The 25,184-nt window shown below is 34.1% G+C and overlaps 3 protein-coding genes across 5 annotated transcripts in view; 1 reads left to right on the top strand and 2 right to left on the bottom strand.

Moving 5' to 3' along the window:
* LOC113501187 (zinc finger protein ush-like) overlaps positions 1 to 25,184 on the bottom strand; it is a 166,661-nt gene that overhangs the window by 41,930 nt on the left and 99,547 nt on the right. The window contains exon 1 of one of the 3 annotated variants that reach the window (XM_026882252.1): positions 12,587 to 12,706. The exons of the other annotated variants lie outside the window; for them this stretch is intronic. The gene's annotated coding sequence lies outside the window, so the exon portion shown is untranslated. Of the gene's footprint in view, positions 1 to 12,586; positions 12,707 to 25,184 lie in introns of those variants that run through there. 3 annotated transcript variants of the gene reach the window in all.
* Positions 182 to 2,454, top strand: LOC113501190. The gene is made up of 4 exons (XM_026882255.1): positions 182 to 454; positions 750 to 882; positions 1,806 to 1,923; positions 2,068 to 2,454. Exons 1-4 carry the CDS (start codon positions 405 to 407, stop codon positions 2,400 to 2,402), a joined length of 636 nt encoding a protein of 211 aa, XP_026738056.1. The 5' UTR covers positions 182 to 404; the 3' UTR covers positions 2,403 to 2,454.
* LOC113501189 (putative nuclease HARBI1) lies at positions 2,623 to 6,110 on the bottom strand. Its single transcript, XM_026882254.1, has 6 exons — positions 4,576 to 6,110; positions 4,318 to 4,498; positions 4,000 to 4,190; positions 3,756 to 3,891; positions 3,503 to 3,644; positions 2,623 to 3,373 (listed from the first exon to the last, which is right to left on the bottom strand). Exons 1-6 carry the CDS (start codon positions 4,674 to 4,676, stop codon positions 2,955 to 2,957), a joined length of 1,170 nt encoding a protein of 389 aa, XP_026738055.1. The 5' UTR covers positions 4,677 to 6,110; the 3' UTR covers positions 2,623 to 2,954.

The following is a 25,184-nucleotide window of genomic DNA, read 5'->3' as shown; positions in this document are numbered from 1 at the left end:
GATTTCGATAGTGACGTCATACTAACGTAAGTAAGGAGGGACAACATTGAACGAAGGATCGTAAAATTGATTGAACGTTTCGTTCAAAAACTATAACGTATTTTGTTCGTAGTGATTTCACTGCCTTTAAAACTTTAAAACCATTTAAATATTAATGCTTTACAACGAACCAGTAATAAAAGTTAATATTAATTTAAAATAAATGGTGTATTTAATTAATATAATACTGAAACTTTGTTTATTTTGAAACTGTGTTCCTAAACGAACGACATGACATTTTGTGCCGCGAAGCTCATTCAAGGACAACTTTGTTTTGAAGTGAAGTGAAGAACTCGTATTACTTTACATCTAAAAGTGTTAACGGGGTTTACAATCGCAGTTACAAAACCACTGAAGTTTAGAAAATGAGGACCAGCCACCCACAATACACAATTATGGTGGAATTCATGGAAAAGTAAGTAAATTTCATTTAATATGTTATTGTAAACATACCAGTTGATAAATGATATTTTAATGGAAAATTTAAATATACATATTATTATGAATCAAAAGGTAGTGTATTTATACAATTGGGTCATAAAAAATGGTAAGCTAAATTGATAGTTCTTTAACAAATTTGAATCAAATTGAAATAAACTTCCATGGGGTATGTATTTAATTTATGATATTTATGTAGGTCTTAAATTAAGTGTATACCAGATAGAATGGGAGACAGTCGTTTAATTATAAAATTATTTAAATTATTATAGGCATGGAGACTTGTCTAAACCCAGCGGAGGCCCTCGTGGTAGACACTATGTACAGCTAAAATGGAAGGAGCTTTCGGATATGCTCAATAGTGATGGCACAGGCGACTCTAGAACAGAGGAAAAGTGGCGAAAGGTATGTCTCAAATCTTTATCCATGGTTATAGTTTCATCTCACAAGTAGAAATTCATTGCATGCATTTTATGTTGGCGTTGGGCATCCTTCTCTATTATTGGTGTGGTGTTTTTTATTCATATTAAGGTTTGGAGTGATTTCAAAAACAACGTGAAACGAAAGTGGGCCAAAATAAATAGGTCAGCTCATGGTACAGGTGGTGGGCCTGCGCTTCAATTAACATTAACCGACTTAGAAACCAGGGTTATGAATATAATTGGGGTGCAGGCTGCTACTGGAATGCCCATACAAGAAGCTGGCTTCATACAGGTGTGATTAAGAATTTTTCTTTGTAACATTTAAAATGAGTTTAGTTTCAATTTTTGATGCACATAATTATACAGTCACAAGCAAAGATAATTATGTTTATTTAAATAGTTACTAAAATTATAGTTTTTACCTCAGACTGATATAAGTCAAGTGTTCAACTTTTGGATTGTGTACTCATCATATTGCTCATGACTGGACATATAGTATATTTTCATAGAAATACAATAAGCTTGGTAACCATTGAAGAATTATGTGAATATGATATTCCTAAACGGGACTGAATGTGGTCAAAAGTTTTCTCTATGAGAAGGACCTACCTCTTTATAAATCCCCAGAATAACAAAAAAGGGTCACCACTTAAGCTCTTTTTTGTTAGTATAGTTACACTTAAAATTCTTTTGCAGTGGTGCATGACTTAATCTCATGCTTTTGTTTTTACCACATTATTTATTTGAATTATGATGCTTGTTAGTCTCTTGAAGTTTGATGTTATCTGCATTATTGATTATCCTCAAGAGCAGACTTTTGATAAAAAAATAAACATAAGTAGTAGTTAGCACTGCTTTGAAACATATGATGTGTGTTCCCTAATGTAATTTTTTTATGAAAATTAGGTTGATGTTGAGGAGGAAGAGAGCTTGTCCGGTACTCATCCACAAGAAACAAACACAAAAACAATAAGTGAAGTTAATGTTGATGACATACCTATAAAACTAACACCCGTTGCTGACGGTTGGTATATTTTTAATTTAAATACTTTAGATTACCTTTTGAGTTTGAAATAACTAGTACTAAATGAATTATAATTCAATCATTAAAACTAAAAACTAACACATTAAGTCGAGATAACTACCTAAATGCCCATCATTTTGCCAGATACTTGGAATACTCCGGGAACAAGTAGCCAACGCTCAATCGCTCCACCTCCACCTCCCGCGCATCCACTACCACCTTCAATAGCTTCAATCGACACACATTGGAAGCCGCCGAAGAAAAAGAAGAAAGCCGACGATGAAATTTTAAAAGTATTTAAGGAGTGTGAGGGGTCCGCAAGGCAGTATGAAAGAGAGCGTGATCGAGTTGCGGAAGAATTAGAAAGAGAGAGGATTAGACAGCGTGATGTAGAGCTGCAGTTGCAAGCTAAATGGCTGGATTTTTTTAAAGAAGCTTTGAAGGTATTGGATGCATATTTGGCGAATAAAAGTGTATAAAATCGGACATTATTTGTTTCGCCAAATATGCAACTAATAGTAAGTTATTTGGTTAGGCTTATTGTTTTGTTTCTTTATTGCTATTAAGTTTTATTTGTGTATGTAGATAAAGATTAGCTTAATAAATAACTTAGACAATATATTATTTTAAGATCTTTTAATTATATTTCATAGAGAAATACTTTTTTATTAAATAGTGGAATAGTATCTGGAAATTTTTATTTTATCACAAAAGAAAAACCATTTCTACATTCAAAAACCATTTACTAAAACTTGTCTGCAAAACAGCTCTTTATGACCGTCAAAAATTCAAATTAAAATAACAGCACATGTACAGTCTCTTAGCGACAACACCTTTCTATAAAATACAATATAGAGCTTAAAAGTAACAACACGAAAATACAAATAAAAAACAATTAGCTAAGACCTAACACTCTGTGCAATGAGTTTAAAATTACAAATAAAGAAAAAAAATACAGACAGAGTTCTCATAGAGTTATTCTCTTATGACACATGGTAACACAAAACCTAGAAAAAAAATGGAAAATTAATTTAATTATTAACAATGTGTAGTCTATTGATTCTATCCACTAATATTTGTCGTAGTGTTCTACCGCGAATCAAATCATCTCTAGAACCATGATCGCGAAGAGGTTCTTCTGAAGAAACTGCTGATATTCCTAATTCTAAAGAATCTATGACATCTTCTTCAGGATCGGGCACCATAAAATCTATCGCTAAGTTGTGTAGAACGCTACATGCCATAATTATAGTTGCACATCTTTCGGGGGTGTAGTGTAATGTCCGGTCCTTACAAAGGCATCTCCACCTATTTTTAAGTCTACCAAATGTATTTTCTATTACAACTCTGGCTTTCCCATGGATGGTATTATATTTTGCCTCTGGCGTACCTTCAGCAGCATCTGGGATTGGTGTCATCATCCAAGGCCTCTGTGGATATCCAGAATCACCTGGAATTTTTTTTATTTAAAGAATAAGTTATTAAAAAAATCTATAAATTTTAATTACTGTAACTTGCCTGCTGCCCTAAGTATTTTGCAACATATCTTTTTCTAATTGGTTAATACATTTTTACCTACCTAAAAACCAAACTTGTTCATTATTTTTATTTATGTCCTGGATATATCTATTGGCTTGACTATTTTCCCAAATAAATGCGTCGTGGGTAGCACCTCCATATTTTGCATTAACATTAATAATTCGGCATTCACTGTCACATATCTGAAATGTAAAAATGTGGATGAAGATGCAACTGTACAACATAATTATTGTAATTAATTAATTGTTAGGCCATCGGTGCTGAGTGAGGTATATTAAAATTTAATATCTCACCATTTGCACATTCAGTGAGTAGAAATGCTTTCTGCAATAAAATAAATGCTCAATGTCTCTTTTTGGAGTGAATATATGAAAATGAGACCCATCTATGCATCCTATTACTCCAGGGATGCCAAATTTTGTATAAAATCTGTAAATAAAGGATTTTTTGTAATTTAATCTATTATTTAATTTCGCTATTCAATACAGTCCACTCAATTTGTGCAAACTTAGTTATTATAATTTGATTACTACTTACTTGTTTTTTATAATATTACGCTGCTCTAGCGTCGCAGGAAATTTTATAAAGTAATTTAATATTGAGGGGGTTACAAGGGCGTCAGTAACCTGTCTCACATATTTACTAACTGTGGTTTGCCCTAAACATTTAGCCATTCCTACTATTCTTTGGTAGGAGCCTGTAGCATAAAATGATAAAGCACACAGTACCTAGAAATACAAATAATAAATGAATATGTGTTTAAAAAATATTATATCCATTAAATATGTAGAGCACCCATAAAAATGTACCTATTGGTTAAAATTTTGGGTAAATTCAAGTATTTACTACACTTACTTTATGTTCCAGGCTGATCCTTTTACTTGGTCTTAGACTAGATTTGACCCTTAATTCGCGACATAAATGCAAAAATGCTCCCTTACTGAGACGAAATCTATTTCTAAATTCTGTATCGCTTAGATATTGCACGTTAATATTGGCTATATTTTTTCTGAGGAGAGCTCTCCTCGAGATTTCTCTGAAATTACAATAGTACATTAATAAACCAACTTATTTTCTATTTATCTACATAAAGTATTGTAGTAGATGACTCACCTAGTTTCTCTTCGTACATTTCCACTTTCAACAATCAATCGCGCCGCAAGATAATGGTACAACGTGCTACGTCGATGGGTGCTTCTTGTTAATCTAAGCATTTTTCAGCAAAATTCGGTCACACAATCACTTAATTACTATTTAAATCTTCCAAGAAACTCTGACGAAAGTTTTGTCACTGTCAAATTTAAAGTGAATAAACTTTCGTAAAACTCGCAAGCCAGCCTTCGACAATCACGATACGATACGTCAATTTATACCTTCGTGCTTCCTATCTCCATACAAACGACTCAAGGTTACGATAGTTACGTTACGAATACGATACGAAACTTACTTGACTTATGTTCGTGCTCACAAATTTAGTTCATATTACGCACACTAGAGGCGCTGTTTATGTTTCCATACAAAACGCTCACGTTAACGATACGAATACTTTTTCGCAAGATGTTCGTGCTAGGGGTACTGAACTTATTTGATCTAGAAGTAATTTAAAAATACTTCTCTGTGTAAATCTGGAAAACTAAAAACTGTGGAATAAAAATAATGTTTTTTGATAACGATATGTTTATAACTTTCCGTATCTAGGCCTAAATCGTCACTCGATTCTTGTAGAAGAATTCCGGCGCGTTGTATTTATGTTTAATAGAAGCTACCTAAATAAATCCGATATAATCTAGAACGTAATTAACAAAGGATTATTTCAATAAAATATTTAAACAGCCAACAGATCACAAAAATCTACACGAAAACAAATAATTCACGTTTATCGATTAGTAATAAATCGAGTCGGGGGCTTTAATGATATTTAACGAGAGTAGATCGAATCGATAAAGCGAACCTATGTAGTATTTTTCGAATTATTCGAGAATCGTTTTAACTAATCGATTACTAAGTATTCGGGTGGGCTTGTAGCAGTGATGCATGTGACAGACACATTGTTGATACAGCCGCGTAAGGAATTCCAATCGAATCCGAATACAAACCGATTGGGAACGAATCGATTCTTAAATTGGATATCAAATATTTTATTACATTATTATGTACGTATTTTTTTTTCGAGAATTTATAGCTTTGTATCGAATTACAGCGCTACTGTTTGTTGTTAAAATTTATAAATCAAATTTTATAACGAATTATGGCGATGATGGTCAATTTCCGTCGCAAGGTAATCTGAGCTGAATTTATTATAATTGTAGAATATTTGGTATCATTTAATTTGATTCGCGTTCATTCAACGTTTCCTTAACAGCATCAGTATGTAAATTAATCTCGAATATTTTTGATAACCTCTATCTAATGTGAACTAGATTCTTTAAAGATCAAGAGATGCTGTTTCTTATCAGTGTGAAGTAATCGATTTGATTTTTTAGTGCGACGACTTCCCATTGATTTTAGTTGCCATGCGAAAATAATGTATGAAAAAAAGCAATTATAGAAAACTGGTTAAAAGAAATTACCCATCCTAATATTGGTTAAAGAAACAGAAATACGTGGAATCTGTGAAAATTTTATCTGTATACCTATCATGGTTCATGAGTTATAACCTGGTGATAGACAGACAGAAAGTGGTCCTTCAGAAATCCGTTTTTACATTTTTAGTACGAAACGCTAATCATTAAATACAGTTTAAAAGGAACGTATTTAAGGTGTTTTCTTTAAAACAGTGAAAAGTATTGCTCTGAATCTATCAATGTCTTCTATAACATAATAATATTTAACATTCACGGCAAAACTTCACCAAAAGTAACCACACTAAAAACTCAAACCTCCTTTGAGAGAAATCTGTCATTTCGCTCATTGTACTGTACTGGTTAGTGGTTACCAGATAATCTGATACACTTAGCTTCAGTGCTGAGATATGAGCGATACAGTCACGAGTTACAAACTCATGTGAAACGGAACGCTGACATTTTAAGGTTGTATTCACAAGTGAGGGTTAATTGGCATACATTGGTTTTGTGCCATTAGATAAGTGATTCAATCTAAGTAAACGTGGATTGCTGTTTTGTTTTTAACTGTGTGCAGAATAGGTTATCAATTTGAGATCTGTTTTGTATTTTGCGTGTATTATGTTATTATTGTTGAGTGATAAAAGTTTATAAACACGTTCTTTGCAAGCATAGGAAAAAAATTGGCCGAGAAACACGATTGCCGTCCTAACACCTCAAAACCAATCAACTCATTTAGTAAATCAATAGTACTTCTGCCTGCAACCGAACAGGAAATTAAACTACTAATACAAAACTTAAAAAATAAATGTGCTGTAGGTTTAGATAGCATTTCAGATTACATTCTTAAAAAATACATAGAGATAATCACACCACCACTAACTTATATTTGCAACCTGTCTCTTTCTACGGGAGTCTTTCCGAAAGCTTTTAAAAAAGCCAGAATTACGCCGGTATTTAAAAACGGAGATAGGTCATGTGTAAATAACTATCGTCCTATAGCTATTCTTCCAACATTATCAAAGGTATTAGAACGAATTATGAACTCCAGACTTGTAGACTTCTTAGAAAAAAACAATTTGTTATCATCGACACAATTTGGATTCCGCGTAGGTCGGTCGACGTCGGAGGCTGTACATCAACTAACTGATTTTATTGCTACAAACTTAGACAATAAACAAAAAGTCATTACAATATTTTTAGATTTAGCTAAAGCCTTCGACACCGTATTGGTACCTAATTTATTATGTAAACTCGAAAGTCTCGGCGTCAGAGGCCTTCCACTGAAACTTTTTAAGGACTACCTTCAGGGAAGAAGACAGGTTGTTAGGGTGGGTGATTGGACGAGTGACGAGCTACCGGTTGAATATGGCGTACCGCAGGGCAGTATCCTCGGCCCTACCCTATTTCTAGTTTACATAAACGAACTATGTCAAATAAACATCAAAAATGGTAAACTCATCTCTTTCGCTGATGACACTGCCCTGCTCTTCCATGCTAATACATGGGAAGAGGTCAGTCAGTTGGCCCAAATAGGATTCAACCAAGTGACACATTGGCTAAAAGAAAACATTTTAACTTTAAACGTTGATAAAACAAAATTTATTACCTACAGCAATAAAAACCTTAATCATCCTGATCTCCATATCATAGCGCACTCTTGCCGCTTACTATCTACCACTACCTCATGTACCTGCCCTAAATTAACGAAGACAAGTTCAATAAAATATCTAGGTATCATTATAGATGAGAAACTTTCTTTCCAACCACATTTAGAAGCGTTAATTGGTAGAACGCGTAAACTCATATATATTTTTAAGGCACTACGCCATGTAGCTGATCAGATGATCATTAAATCAGTCTATCTTGCGCTATGCCAGTCACTATTGGCGTATTGCATAACTTCTTGGGGTGGTGCTGCAAAATCTTTTATGATTAACCTTGAGCGGGCTCAAAGAGCCATCCTCAAGGTAAGCCAATTTTTACCTATTCGGTACCCAACTCATGACTTATACCAAAACCTAAAAATTCTAACAGTGCGTCAAATATTTATTTTGGCCACAATTCTCAAGCAACATTCTGAAATTCAATTTGATAAAAAACAAATGTCAACTAAAAGAATAAACTCTACGGTTTGTGAAAGAATGCGTTGCAACAATAGTCTCTCACAAAACTTCTACATGTTTCTGGGTCCGTACCTATACAATAAAATAAATAAAGATTTACAAATTTATCCACTTACAAGGGCGAAATGTAAAGAAAGAGTAAGTTCTTGGCTGCATGAATTAGACTATAATACCACTGAGCAATTGTTAAAACCTATTAACTAAGAGTAAGAAAAAATATATCATAAAAATAAGGAACAACTTGTACCAACACCCACAACATTACACTCACAATCATGCGGAAACTCACGCATTCACACAGTCATATACACACACACACACACACACACACACACACACACACACACACAAACACACACCCAAACCAATTGAAACTTCCAGTTATTCGTCCATATAAATTACTTTTATACTTTAATTTTATTATAATTCTACTATTACTTTATATAGAGTTTAATTTTAAGTTTTATGTTTAAATTGTTGATCTCATAATAAGTTATAAATTAGGCTATTTCACATTTTGTTAAATAATTAATAAGACGTAGGAATAAACGACATTGTCTCCTCGGAGGGTAGCCTGGTGATCTGTAACACAGGTCTTACCTATCACAGACACCAGTCTCTATTTTAGTACACAAAATAAGTACTGTAACATTATGTGATAATGAGAAAAATAAACATTTTTTATTATATTATTATTATATTATTATTATTATATATATTGAGATAGATTTGGTAAATTTGAGTGCACAGATAACAGAGGGGTGTACCAGGGATGGCACCACGGTTTATGGTGGACTCTTGGTCACGAAAACCCAAGAGATAATGATAAAAAAGATGTAGTTTACGAGTCAAAATGTACGCAATCCGAATCCGAATCACAGGCACAAGCACTGACACATTTTTAAAACTCGTGTTGAGAATAAAAATGTGGACAGTAAAACTTATTTTAGAATCCAACCCTTTAGTTTTTCTTCAATATTCCACGTAGGAATACAACCTAGCAATTTTACAATAAGATTCTAATAATTAAGAATAACCAAGCGCAAAAGACATGACCAATGGCCATTACATCACCTAAAGACAAACAAGAATCTCACATTAAAAAAAAACTTCATAAAAAACTTACCAGAAACACTAGAATCATCAAGATGTTATCATCGTCATCCGATATATTCGACTTTAGATCCTATCTCCACCTGTTTATATGTAAATAACTCCGAAGGTGTCAAATTAAACCGACTTTGTGTGAATATTAATAATTTTAAAAGTCTTCTGATATTCGAACTTTTTGGTATAGAGTTAAGGTAGTTCATTTACAATTTGATCGATCATAACTTTAAGCTGCTCTTCATGCGGTCTGTCCGAGGATGGGTGACCAATTATGCCATAATCTCTAGAACCTGCTTGTTTGGAAAATTGTCAATTACGGTCTTCGAGTAATTTTTACCATAAAAACTACATGGTCTGTTTGACGAATAGCCGAGTGGTTTAGGTCACCAAGCTAAACCCACTGTTGAATCCCCGCGTAGGACAAGCGTTTGAGTGATCTACGAATGCTTGTCCTGAGTCTGGGTGAATATCTGCAAGTGATTAAAAAAACTACTCATTGAGGCACTCTTAGCCGTATTTATGCGTTATTGAAAACTGAAATCGTCCCATACGTATGGACTATAAGATAACCATCACGTCTAAACGGTACATCACAATACTAGAGTTGCACCGCATAATATTACTAAACTTACAACAGATAAAATCGATTACTAATCGATTGGGAAACGATTTCGTTTGATAATTTTCACAATTGTGGGAGTTATTAATATTAGTTTTCATTGGAGTATAAAATTACTCTTACAGCACTTGGTATGACGTGGGAGTGTCTAATGGTCAATAGAGCCAATGGTTCCGTTAATATTAGACACTTAAAAACATAATCATTAGTTACCTGTAATTTAAAGTTAAGTTTATGTATTCATGAAAGATTTGTAATTTTAGTTAAAATTAAATATATCTTTTTATTTTTTTTATCGGCATTCACGACTTGTTTTGAACCAAACCGAAGTCCTTAAAAATGTCTCGGAAATTGTGAGAATACTTTTTCTGAAGAAATTATAAGAAACATTTAATCATTACGATCGCCTTTTATCGTAAACTTTGAGCAGTAGATATTAAATTATCTGATTATGTACTAATTATAATCAGTATTAAAACTAAAATTTCTTTTAAGATTATATGTACAAATATATCCGGTTCTAATTATTTACATCATAATTACCTCAGGACAGCTCTATATCAATTAATTTCATTATTTTTTCGTAATCGATACAATGTTATAATTATATTGTAATGTAATAACTTTATCAGAACTACGTAATTGTTGTAACTTTGTGTAATGTAACATCCTTATCAGTGTTGCAAGGGAATGTCAAAATCTTTTGTAATTTTATTATCATTATATTTCTAAAACTTGGTAGTGATTAAACAGTTGCATGCAAGAAGGACACTTGGAGAAGACACCATGGCACTTAAAGGTGAATTTCAATAAACAACATTTATAAATAAAAAACACTGTTTTCAATATACTTATTGTTTTTTTTTTATCTTGTGGCACACTTAGACCTTTCGTTGAACTAAAATAAATGTTTGTAGTATTAATTGATACTCAATGTCATGACAAATCTCTTATTTTCTTAAAAGATACCTTTATATATTAGCTAATTTGTTTACATTTGAGTTACTAAGTGCAGTAACAAAAGCAAAAAAATAGACAAACCTGTTCACAATAAACGCAAACCCCTCAAGTCTATAACTAGAAATAGCTCATAACACTAGTTATTGATTGAAAACAAAACATCGCGTAACCAGTAACGCATTGGTTATCGCTTCAGGGGGGGTGAGGGGTAGGGAGCTGCGCCGAGGGGGGGGGGTGGAGATAAGAAAGAAATCGACCTTATCGTACGGTAACACGCGAAAATCGGTAAAGTGCACGCTGCGGGCGGTTGGCGCAAATGTTTGTGGCAAATGTTCATGGCCAACATTTGTCATATGAATTTGATGATTTTGTGATTAGAAAAGGTCTATTGTATTATTTAGGTCGTTATACAGGTATTTGATAGTCAGTATCGAGCCAAATTATCAAGATTAAACAAGTATTTTAAACAGCGTAATTAAAGTCGGTAATATAAACATATATTTAGCAAATTTCAATATTAAACCCCTATTTAAATGTTAAATTCGCGATATTCTTCTCTTAATATTTTAATTAAGTGTTTTAAATGTTATTATAAATAATTAGCTTAATCTAAATAAAATATGGGACTGGTCGCTATAAAAATTCATTAGGTATATTTATTGGTAATGCATATGAGCGCATGCATGAATATAAATTGAATATAAATAGATTAAATATCAAATAATACATAAAATCATGCGAAGCTTATCAAATCTGGGAATCTATACTATAACACATTTTATTTCGAAACATTTTGCTTTAATAACAACAATAAAAAAACAAATGCCACTTGTAAACACACAGTGGCCCAATATCCCCAATATTTGTTCAAACATTTGCGATATGTTTGGCGATAAGAGCCCGTACATCTGTTATCTATTGCCACTGAAACAATTTTACATGCGATGATAAAAAAACAGTAAATATACAATTATATGTGTGATACGGCTTATCTTCACACCCTATTAGATGCGACATAGAAATCGGTCTAGAACGTTTGGCTATAATTGTTAAGAAACCAGTCTTATAATATTTAGATTATTTCACGTGAACCAATTTTTTTAGTTAAAAACCGGCCGAATACAGAATCTCCCCTTTTTGAAGTCCGTTAAAAAGTACTTCCTATATTAAAGAGTGAAAATAGTTTTTATTAAAGTATTTACGAGAAGTACTATCATTCAAGACCTATTTGTATTACTAGACCTAGACCATTATCAGCTAATTTACTAATTAAATTCGCTAAGTACATTGCAGAGACAACAAAAAGATAGAATGTCACTTGGAAAATGGCTAAAGAAATTTTAGGAAAGAAATAGTCAAATTCTGTAAATGAAAAAAGTGTTGTGTCAAACGTCAAATCTGTCTTTCAGTAATGCTATAGATAGAAAAAAAAGCCGATTAATATAATTATACACTTGAAGAGATATATTTTATCTGAGAATAGTCTTATATAAAAAAATGCAATTTATGATGACTTGCTTAAATTAATCACTAAATAATAAATAAATAAATATTTCCTATCTTTCATGAATAAGTGTAGGTTGTTATTAAAAATCATTAGAATTAATGATTTTTAATAACAATTATCATTAATCAATTATTAAAGAGTACCTAACAAAAAAACCCAACTTTAATCGTAATATCTTAAAAGAAAACTAGTAAACAAAAGAATAAAAATATCACCAATAATTAATCCAAAAACAAATTACTTCATTAAAACAATCCCGCACACTTTCCAATCTCATGAATTTTAACACCAATAAAGTACTTTGTCAACCAAAAAAAATACGACACTAATAAAGTCCCACAGAAAAAAAAATTAAGAAAATATAAACCGGGAATATAGGCAGTCCATATAGCACAGTGGTTAACTTCGAGTGTACGTACAGTCCACAGTCCACACAGTATTCTGGTTCCACAATCAACCACGTACTAACTGCCTTCGTCCAAGCGCGACTGTTATCGTAAAAAAACCGATAAAAAATTTAATCAAGCGCGATTTTACGATTTTTATCAAACGACACGGCGGATTACATACGCTGATAGCAATCGGTATTATTGTACAAGTACTGTAGATTTTTATCGATACGATGTAAGATGGGTGAAATATTATTTTTTGATTAATTAAATCTGATATCTACGTCACTGTGCGCTGTCTTATCAAACAGTGTTTAAGTTGTAATATCATTAATGTGATAATATCGTAAATTATATTGGGCTGTTATTGATATTGGGCAATTTATAGACGGTTGTCGAAGGCACTTGTTTTTTATCAGACGGTTGCTATTTTGACAGCAGTCTAAACTTAGTATGGGATACTGTTTTACACGGTATATTTGTTGTGGAGGTTAGATAGGCAATAAGTAAAATACTGTATAATGTAGTTTTTCAAAACAAATTGAAAATACTTTTTTTTTCAAATTAGTATTTTTTCTGCGATTTTGAAGTGTTCAATGATATAAAATTATAGACCACAATATAAAATGGTTTTAAAAAAACTACGACGACGAAGGACAAGTGTCTGGGGTGCTTAGTTCTCTGTTATGGGCATAGTAGTATCGTAAAACTCGATAAAAAACAAGAGAAAACCGCTATTAAATAAATAATTATAAACAACAAATTTTCAGAAAAATGGCCAGTTAAATAACAACGAAAAAGCCCACAAAATCCGTCACAAGTCCAAAGCCAGTCGATACGCAACATTAGTTTAAAAAATTACGATAGCTGGTAACACTGAGCGCTTATCTTCGGGACAAAAGAATTTTTGACGACTGAGCACACATAATGTCGCGCGGATCGCGATCGCTATCGCCTGGACAGGTGACGTGTGACGATACAGAACCCACACGAAAAATATCTACTAAATATATCATATTATATGTACCTATGTGTATTTTTAACCGACTGCGGCAGAACTGTTGTGTTTTTGCCTTAGTATGTTCTAAATTGTTTGGAGGCAATGGTTTTGTATAAGGCAGAGTGGATGTAAATGTACAGATAAAGGAATTTGGTAAAAAAAAAACTGGTTTGTTTAATACCGAATTGTTATCAGCTAGTTAAGATTTGTATGGGAGGGCAAAAAAATCTGACCGAAATTCTTAACTTACAAAGGTTTAATATTTAAATAAAATCGAGTTTTGTCTAAAATAATTTTATTACATGCTTATAAACATGTTGATGAGGAATCAGCTTTTATAGTTTCCGCTAAGATTAAGAGAGCCGCTAAACAAATGATCTCACACACCGGTTCCAACATCATAAAGTTTGCTTCGAACAGATTAAAAATTCGACTCCATGGTGGCTTTCAATAAGCCTTCTTTATTTTGTTCTGAACTCTAGTGCGAATGGCGCTATCACACATAACAGTCGAAAAGTTTTTCAACTGTGTAGGGAATGGCGCGGCTTAGCGCGAAGTGACGAGGCGACGACAGGTACGTACGTAAATACGAGGATATCTCGGCGCCGCCTGCCGCACACTGATACGTCACTCATGTAAGTTTTCTTCGCGGAAACGCGAATTATCGAATAGAAGTTGAAATTGGAATTTTTGCGCGGTTTTTGCTAGAGAACGTCAAGCGGGGCTGGCGATGCCTCACTACGATATTGTCATTCAAGTTTTGGATGAATTTTAATATAAAGAAGGTATCATCTTCTACTTCCTTTGCGGTGTAAGTTGATACTTAATCGGGTGTCACTCATCTTATTGAATGTGCGGGTTACGGGTTACGTTTTATCAATATATTCAATATTCCTTCACAGGTATTCATGCATTAATAATGTGAACGATTTATGGGTGCTGATAATTTTTTTGGACGCCAATATTATGTTTCTGAAATAGCAATGACTAAAGAGGTTTGAATCCAGATATACCTATGATGTATGGTATCTCAATAAATCTTTCGTCAAATATGGGCTTCGAAATCGGACGAGCTAGAGAATGTTGAAGCATTGCACCAGCCCAGCCATTCCTGCATAAATTGCTGTTAATTTGCTGTGTACAGCGCTCCCATATAATATGCGATGCGATAATAGACTCGTCTACTCGATGGACTTTCATTTCCGCGCGCACGTCCCACGATAACAAAGAAGTGTTGACATATTTAGAACAAGCCTGAAACCGAACTGGTTGGCAGCGCGGCCGGCGGCTGCCGACAGCCGTCACCACTGCCAACATTGCCAACTAACGCGAGATTTTAATTTTCGAATCCATCGTCGCTGACGCGCGCCCTTTTGTTGCCAACGTCACAACTCGATTGGTTCCTTCGCCATTTTTTTTAAGCTGTCAAAGTCGGATGACGTTTGTCAGAGGATTGAGTTGATTGATTCGGAATTGGAGTTTCGACAGCTTCGTCAGTTACATTCGTAGGTTTTAGAATATCTTTTTTGGCTGGCAGCCACCAAATTGTTTTTCTTTTTATCCCATTCCATCGAAATCTCATTCAATTCTCCAGCAATTCCAGTGCAAAATGTAAACTTCATATAAATAGTTCTCCTAAGGTATTTGTTCACAAAGTGTAATACTTATCAACAACAAACTGAATGTCAGCCTTAAAGCTTTCACCTGCGTTCAAAATTGGACGAAAAATGAAAAATATGAATAGATTTCTGGCGTGGCGCGCCTTGTATCGTATCGGTGGTTGCCGTCCACCGTCCGTCACTATCTATATTCCACACGAGCGCTCTCGATACTCGCTTCCTCGATACACCTACTCGATTAAAATAAGAATATTTTAAGGCACAACACTATTGTGAAGCGAGCGGACCTTCCGAGAAAGGTTGTAAGCTGATATCGGATTCAAAGAGGTTTTAATACACATGTTTTTAATATTTGTCAAGGAGTACGTATTCTTTTCAACTCATTTTTATGGGTTGGAGATTTAAAGGTACTTAGCAATAAAAGCTAAAATATGTTTTATAATGACAGATATCAACTGCACTTAAGATTCAATATAATTTAATACAAAAAAGCAAAAGCTAAAAACTTAATTAAATTGCAAGATTAATTTGTAAAATCATTCATGAAAATATACAAACAAAAATAAAGGAATACAGACACGGGACGGCGAACTAAAACAGAGCCGTCCAGACACTTAATCGAAATAGAGGTGCGCAATAATCCAACATGGCGTCTGCAATTCGACTGCAGATGCAATTGTCACGGGCCGATGGGCTCGCTCCCGCTCCTTCTGTTTTTACTCGATTGCTCGATTACTCTATTCTCGTTTTTCGTCGTGCCCGACTAGCGATACCGTTCCTACACTGAGACCTGTCATATCGCCTTTGTTCGACGTGTACCAAAAAATAGCAAAAAATGAGATAAAAAGTCTCTCCCTAGCAAATTGGGCGTCTCTGTTATAAACAACAGAGGTGGAATGTTACGATAGCGGACAATAAATGTCCGATCCGTTTGTACGATGTGAATTTGTTGATTGTTTCGGCTCACCGGTGCTTTGTCAACGGTAGTTTTGGCGCGCTCTCCGACTGTCACTTTGACGTATCATTTTTTTAAAGTGCTTTGCTGTGGTCAGTCATTCAAGGAAAAAGGTTATAGGGCCTAAATTGTTTTTATTTTATTTCGTGTTTTGATTGTGTTTTTGTTTATGAAATACGGAATTCTTTTTATCTTGTCCCTTCTGAAGTTACTGTTGCGGAGTCAGTGAACGGTTATAATTTAAATTCGCTGGAGTTATCTAGAAACACGCGGAACAAAAACCGAAATGATGGATTGCAGTAATTTGCACATAACATGAGATAGTTACTGTCTTTTTGTATGCAGGTTAAATTTTAATAGGTATATTGGGCGGGCCGTTATCTCAGAGAGCCGGGGTGTGCTGTGGGGTGTCGGGGGGTGTTCGATATGAATCACCAGGAGTAATGGCTGCAATATCACGTAGTGCAGTTTGTCAACTGGTTGTAGCCTCCCGGTCGCACAGATAATACAGAGATTGTGCCGCAAGAGATACGTTAGCTAGCTCTCGATAAACTAACGTCGGCTATTGTAATCGAGTTTAAAATTTAAAGGCTGTGTTAGCCACTTGAACCAGTTAGTGATTAAATTTTACAGTTTACCGTGGCATTATTAGTAACCTCCTTCGTGATTTATTTTTATTCTTCATTTTGCTATTATACAGCCAGTTTTGAATCAGAGGAAAAAAATATGTCCGGTTTCATTCGAGATTTGAAAAATACTACCAGTATGTCATTTGACGCTTGACAAGATATTTTTTTAAAACCTCATTATACGTATTGAACGGCCTTGTGCCCCGTGCGAAGTAATCAATAAATTATCTCCTTTTAATTAATACAAGAAGGTTATGAAGACATTGATTAATGTTGCTACTGAGATTCCATTCAGCATTATACGTTAAAAAGGTTAAGGCTTCAACGTTTAGAGATAAAAAAAATGGCGAATCTATCTATTTATCTTAAAGGGTAACTATCTGACATATCAGCGCAGGGCCCAAACTTCTAGGGCTAGGACTGTTATAATTGGCATGGAGGGCTTTAATACTGTCAGAGAGCATTAAGGAAGGATTTTTGGAAATTCAGACCCTGAAGTGGTGAAAAAGGATATTATTATTGAAGATAAAGCTATGGAAATGGTTAATCTAGGATTGAAAAAAATCTACAATGGTGTGATTCAAGTTTTTTTTTTAATTTTCATTTCTAAGGTTTCTCAAGAAAATTTGAAAGAATATTTTTCAAGAATTACGTGTGCGAAGCCGGGACAACGCGTTAGTATAGTATACGATTTATTCTAAAACTTGACTTGTATCATAGTAACAGGTGGAGCGAAGTGAGATGTTTCTGCCCCGCACGCCATGGACCTTTCAATTTCCCGCGCACGGCAACTATTCCAAATCTGCTGAGAATTTCAACGCTACACCCTGCCGGGTAAGTAATCTAAGATCTGACACTTTCACGTAGAATTTCTAATTCATACCAAAACTAGTGCAATAAAGTTTGCGTAATTGAGAAACGAAGAATTTCGATATTTTTTCGGACAAAAATTTCGTATAATATACCTAACATTTTCACGATACTTAAAGTAAATAAGAATGTTCATGATGGCTCTATTTAGGCATTTTGTTAATTTCTCAGTGGTGGCGGAATGGATCTTATTTTGCCGTCGAAAAACGTTCTTTTTACCGACTTAAAGCCAACACTTTTAAACTCTCGCTTTTGCAGGTAGGTATGCCCAAAATTTTCAAACTCTCGAAACAGCATTTCGAGCATTGTGCAGAAAAGCAAAAACAGAGTAAAGTAAAAACTAACATATTGATTACATAATTTGAAACCCACACTACGAACATTCAACTAAACACAGAACGCCGCAAAAAGATTTCTGCCTCTCGAGCTGTATCAATAACCACTCAGCTGGCTTGGAAAGACCAAACCGATAGAATCTTTTGAAGTACCATCGCGGTGGGCCGAGGGGCTGAGCGCGCCTAATCTGCGTTTGGCGGACGATCAGCTTCGAGAACCTTCCACAACCTTCCGCAATTAGTACTGGCGAAGAGAGATAGAGGGCAGCACGTTCTGCAATGTTAGGAACTTAGTGAACGATATGGTTGGAAGCCGTCAGCCTTTTGGGGCCCGCTATCGGCGTGGAACCCCGGTGGTGACCCTCACTGCTTGATGCCTCACTTGAGTGTTTGATGCATGTTACGATTTTGTTTGGAGTGGTTGCTTTTTTGTGTTCACGTCAGTTTTTTCCGTAATTCACTGCCTTAACGAGTCTAATCTTTGTGTTGAAGGACGTTCCAAAAAACTCATAACTTACACTAAGTTGTTTTAACAATCCTTCGAAACTAAGATCATATAAAACATGTGTTAATCTAATTAATTTATAAAATGCATCTACTCTATAGTTTCGTAACATTACAACCATATAAGCGTAACTTCGTCAACCTCTAATTGCTTGTAATGTACCATTCATTCTACAATCGATAAGGCGCAATCGAGTAACTCGCTAACTCGATTAATATCTCGATTAGATTCTGCGCTTGGGCAACGCTGAACAAATGCTAGGTTATTCCCACGCTTTTCGTTGTTACTTATAGATAACTTAGTACTTTTCGTGTTACCTAGATTCTCGTTCAAACATTGCTGATATAGTGAGCTTTTAGGTTCTTGTTTGAGAAATAAGGTTAATTTACACTTAACATAAGTACTAGAATGTGTTTTGAAATTCTGTTAGGAATGCATTACCTACTATTTTAAGCGGTTATCGTTAGTAGTCTAATTAAGAGAATATATTTTCAAGATGGCGTTTTTTCGCCAATTTGGCAAACCCACAATGCGTTTTAAGCTTTTAATACTTACTATACCTGAATGCGTCTATGAAAAAATGACTTTGGTAAATGTTAGTTTAATGTAACTTGTCAATGGATTGTAAGGTTTACCAAACTAATTTATATTAGTATAGAGTTTCATTTCTATAGCTTCAAGATGTAGTTAGTGTACAATATCTATGTACCAAACTTGGGCCAAATCCGTCTAATGGGTTTTACGTGAAATAACAAGCATTCACCCTTACTAACAAGCTTTCACGTTTATCATATAAGAAGGATTAACGCACAAAATATCGATAGCCTTTTAAATTGATAAACCCACAGCAGAAACTTAACCATACGTTTCTCTATCATAAATAAATATAAACGAAGTAAAATTAATAACCTCTCGCAGATAAACAATACGTAAATCAAGGGAACGTTAAATGTGAACATAGAAATATCCGATCGGTGCAAGAAACGTAATAAATACAAAGTTTACGAGAACAAATGCAATGAATCAAAAACAAAACAATACGATTATCCCTGCGTTGTAGTGTGGGTGGGTGGTGCGAGGGACGAGCGGAAAGCGGGGCGCGTTCTTTCGGAGTAAGCGACTTTCAAAAGCGTTGTAAGATATTGGTGATCAGTGTATGATAGCCGGAGGGAAAATAACAAATGCCTTACAATTTAGTAAGATGATAAATGATTTATGATTTCAGACGTAAAACACTGAAGAAGTAAGGTAGTCGAAAATGTTTCTTAACACTTGAAAAAAAGCTCGTCTTATTTTAAATGATAGTCGAATGCACGCTTAAAACTCTTTTCTTTCATTAAAAATTCAAAGCCCTCTTACAGGCATTCTGATTCTCTCAGTCACGTCGTATACCGTAGGTATAGTGCTGCAAGATAAGTCTTACTTCCTCCTATAACTTGCGTCGCTCGTAAGTTCGACAAGAGGCGAGCACAGGAAATGAAGCGGGCCCGGGAGAAGCCGATAAATCCCGCACCACACAAAGAAGTTGCCATTTCTTGCGTCTTTATTAACTTGTGACAAATTGACTCGCAGTAATTATACTAACATGTACACTGATATTCAAATATCGTTTGAAAATATGAATGTTCGGAATAAATGACAACTGTCAAAGTTTGATTTAAAAGTGAATTAAAAAAGTATAAATATAAATAGGTAGGTAATTTTTGTATTTTCTATTGCTTGAATTTGCGTTCTATTTTCCAACTTTTGGATGTTGCAAAGGAAAAGTAACGCTAAGTTTTTCGTTTAGTTAAGCTGTGTTAAAGATCGCTTTTTGCCACATTTTTTAGAAAATGAAACTGAATTTTAGTTTGTCATATGGAAAAATAAAGAAATGAAGTGTTACGGCATAAAAAAGTAATCAGTTTTAATATGGCAAAATTTCAATCAAAACTGTAAAAAAACACAAGTGCTGCCAATGGTGCCATCTTTTAATTGAATAATACAAGTGATTGAACAGTAAATAAGCAAAGTCTCTGAAGTGTGATTAATACAAAGCGGTGTTCTTTGTAATAAAGGATGCTGCGAATGCTTATCCGACGTCACTTATATTTAGTTGGAAAATCTTGTGAACATTAAGCGGGAACTTCTGAATGTTGAATAATTGATATGTTGAATAAATCTCGTATCATTATGACATGCAAGAAGGCTCGATTCAAGTAGGTTAAATCGCATTTTTGGTATTGAAAGGAACATATTAATGGTATGTAATATAAATTGCAATCAGGGGTACCTAAAATTTATCTTTTCATCTTGAATCCTAGGGTAAGAGTAAGGACGAGAAAAATTTGAACACAAGTCGTCTTCCAAAATGAAACATTTTTCATGAAATTCACAAATGTACAAAATATATATCATGTAAGTCGATTAAAAACAAAGAACTGTCCTATTAAGAAAATACGTAGATACCATCGGAAACAAAACAGCCAGCAACTACATCCTAATATATCCTATTTTGTATTCAAAAACGATCTGTTATTGTAAACATTTGAGTTTAAAATGGTTGACTCGGCGTTATTTCATCTCTTTCAGGAAATTACCACAGTTCCTAGCGGATTATTGCAAAATAAGATATTGTTCACTCAATCTGTTCACTCGTTCGTTCATCGTTCGTTCGTTTGAATGATGCGCCTTTGTTTCGGAATTTGTATTTGTAAGTTGTGATCCGTTATTAGATTGGTTCGTTTCTATTTTGTATATCGCTTGCTTTGTTTAATCAATTGAGGAGAATACGGTTTAAGAAGTGAAATTATACACCCTTGCGATTAATATTACTGCCTTTGTTTGTGATATTAATTACGTGGTGAGGTTCAGAGTAACAGAATATCATTTGAATTGAATTAGACATTGAGTTGGAGACACGTTTCAATGAAGTACATTTCAATTGTCAAATACAATTTTGTTAAATTAGTTTTAAAACATGTTATCGTAGAAAAGAGAGAGTAGAAATTCGTTTTAAAGATATTTTCTTTTCAGACAAGTTTTCTTTTCATTTACTTTTTTCAGTGCTGTCCCCAAAAGTGACAAACTACTATAATCCCTCCAATCCCAAATACAAACTAGATCCATTTTTTATAAGTCACAAACATTTTATAGAAAATGATATTATAGATAAATAGTCATGAAATGTTAGAAGGAAATAAATAAACAGGCTTGCCACACTGACGGACCGACGGAATAGGAAATTGCGGAGTCAGATCGCGAATCTTGTCAACTCATACTAATGTTATTCAATATTTTGTTGTGTTTACGTTACATGGCTTTTGGGACTGCGTACTAGATTTGTTATATTATAAAAAGTTATTTTAAAAATGTAAGAGCTTCTGGGTAATTTTCATGGTTTAAATACAAAAATAATATTCTTCCTTATATCTAAGGTAAAAATAGTTGAAGAGTACATGTTTGATTTGGGTATAAAAATAAATAGGTTTATAAAAGAAAATTGTTGCCTTTATATTAGCCAGCCGCTAGTGTATTATATTTTCGAATCAGATTTTTTTTTTAAATTTAGGCAACTATTTAATGGGAATCCAAAACAGTATTACAATATAATACATCCACAGAAATAGACACTCCATACATTATACACGTTACAAATACCACCAATATCTAAGAAAGAAAAACCACAAAGCACAAAACATAAAATCCTAACATGAAAAAAGGTTCAATATATTTGCATCCCAAACATCCGTAAATACATAGGGCTGCCCGTCATAAGTTACAGTGCATACAAGATTTTAATATTACGATAAGGTTGGGGCGATCACAGATGTATGCGTTGTCACGACACCCGCCAATATCCGATGGAGAATTGAAATATCTGACCCATCGTACCCGCTTGCCAACCCTATGTGGCCATTTAATTATTTCGAGTTCGAGGGTCCGAATTAAGAAATTTGATAGCTTTGGTGCTTGAGGGTTAAGTTTTGTAGTCGGCTTTTAATGTGTTTGCAGGTTTCAATTGATCGATTTCTCAGTAGTGCCATTAAAAACTAAACCTCTAGTGAGAGTTAGGGAGTTAGGGTAAGTTTTATAGTGATTCGATTATTTCAGTAGCGGCCGTTGAAAATTAGCTTTTTAGAGAGAGATTACGGTCAATAAACATTCTTCTTTTCTTTGCATAAAAGTTAATTTAACCATATTGAACTCAGCGCAACCGAAAGCAAAACCTACGCATTGGTATAAGTTATTTAAAATATCACTAATCCTGAACCTAAAAAAAAACGAATTTTTAGCTACACCCCTACTTATCAAACTTACTCAAATTATAAATACACAAATCTCAAAGAACATTACATAAGTGCATCACCTAAACAAAGTTCACACAACACAAACGGTTTGATTGTCTGTACATGTGTGGGTCGTTATCGAGGCATCGCTCGATGATTCACATATTGACTCATACTGACTACTATCAGAGACCTTAGTCAGCTAGAACTGTAATAGGATCTAGTTTGGTCTGCTGCAGATGTAGGTGTTAATCTGTTGGATAGGTAATCGAAAGTAGACTAGCTAGATAGGGAGTATTTTTTCGTTGATTAAGGTAAAAACACGTAAAAATCTTAATGTATCCAGCACTTTAAAATATCGACAGGCCACTTTTTTGGACATACAAGTTTTTTTTATTTAAGATTTTTTTTTCTTCAAAAAATTAGGTATTTTTCTATCTTGTCTGTCTATCTATAATTAAAAAAAAACACCCTTGATTGCCTAAAACTTAACAATCTGACTTCATCCCAAAATGAAAACCGAAAATTTTGAGTTCTTAAGCCTAATGAAAAGATGAAAAATATTCACAAATTATTTTCAAATAAACTAACTACGAAATCCTACTATCATTATTTTCAAATATTTGCCATCCCATCAACATTTTGGGCAGTACATTACCCATATTGGCTTGAGAACTAACAGCGCCATCTCTCTGTCTGCGAGTGAACTATAGATGCAATGTTATCAACGGGACCGGTATTAAATGTCAAGCGTTTACCTCGATGATTAATGGTTACTTGTACTGGAAGCACACCTGAGGATATTAGGTTCATTCTTGGAGTAGTTTAAGTTGTTATTATTTTTTATTTGTAGCGTTGTTTGGACAATGCAATGTTTATGTAGAGCCGTGTGTAGGAGTGTGGGTAGAGGTGAATGTTTGTTCTCTTTGCTTTATATTTGCTCTTTGATAAAATATCAATAATCTGGAAATGATTTTTTGGAACAAAAAATAAATAAAACGTTTTTACACATTTAGCATTGCAAATCATGACTTTTGTAATTAATAAATCGTATTCGAAGTTTGGTTTATCTAGTAGTGATTTGTTGGGACGAAAAATATCATTTGAAACTCTTTTACCAAGTTAGCATTGCAAATCAAATCATGTCTTATGTAGTTAATATAAATAATATTTGGAATATAACTTTATTACTACAAACATTTAATTAGATATACCTTACAGTTATTTATTTCTCAAGTTTCTGTTCTCCCATTTTCTGTCGTCCCATTTTTCTGTTCTCTTCAAAATCCCATAAAAAATATCAAGTTAATTTAACTGGAATAATGTTATTATATCACCTCCTAATAACTTATTCCCTCCTGGTACTTAAAGAGGGGAAAGATACCGCATTCCGATGACACGCACCGTCTGTACACCGTCTAGTCGCTTTGCAATGGCTATCTGCGCGTACGCAGCCTGCTTTCGCGCCAACACACCTCTTTTAAAACAAAAACATAATATAACACCTTTGAATTTACAATTGAATTTCAACTTTAGGGCCTTAAGCTTAGGTTTAATGTGCCGTGTAGGGCTGAATAGAAATTAAACGAAAAACGAACTTAATTGCCAGACGTTTGAAATTAAAATCGAATGGGGTTTTCAAAGTAAGGTTGTGTGGCAAAGCTTTCAAGCTAATTTCTTTTGTATTTATAAGACTCTAAGGTGTATTTTTCTGTGAACAGTTTGGTTCTTCAGCCTTCTTGGTGTCTTCTTAGGTGGTATTGCAAAAGGCAAGTTCACACGTGCGCAGACTGGACAATTCTACAAATCGATGCGATCGCCGATCGGTAACGGAACCAGATGCGTGTGAGTCGACTTTTTTTGCAATGATTCATTGCGTTATGAAATGGAGCCTAAAGGAGACAGATGACAAATAAATACAATGTATGTAGGAAACCAGATAAGAAAATCATAAAAGATAATGCTATGAAGCCATTTTACTAAAAGGTGTCTTTTTAATCAATTAAAAATTAGTCCAAATGAAGAAAAAATATTTAACACTGTCGTAGTGTCTTTTTTATCATGAAGAGCAGTAGACTCATTTCGCATTAGTAAAAGAAATGTTTTCTGCTTAGAATGTGTTGTTAATCCAAAACGATGGTTCAAGAACGTTCTCAACCAAACTCCTTTACTGTAAAATGCTTCCTACACTAGATATTATTGAAGCAAGTCGTAATAAGCCGAGTTACCTCAAGGCACAGCAGTTAATTGACTTGTATTTTACGGTATT

The sequence above is a fragment of the Trichoplusia ni genome, chromosome 15, assembly GCF_003590095.1.
Source record: "Trichoplusia ni isolate ovarian cell line Hi5 chromosome 15, tn1, whole genome shotgun sequence".
Classification (NCBI taxonomy): Eukaryota; Metazoa; Arthropoda; class Insecta; order Lepidoptera; family Noctuidae; genus Trichoplusia; species Trichoplusia ni.
The sequence above is the reverse complement of the archived record's forward strand: the minus strand, read 5'-3'. Positions and strand labels throughout refer to the sequence as shown.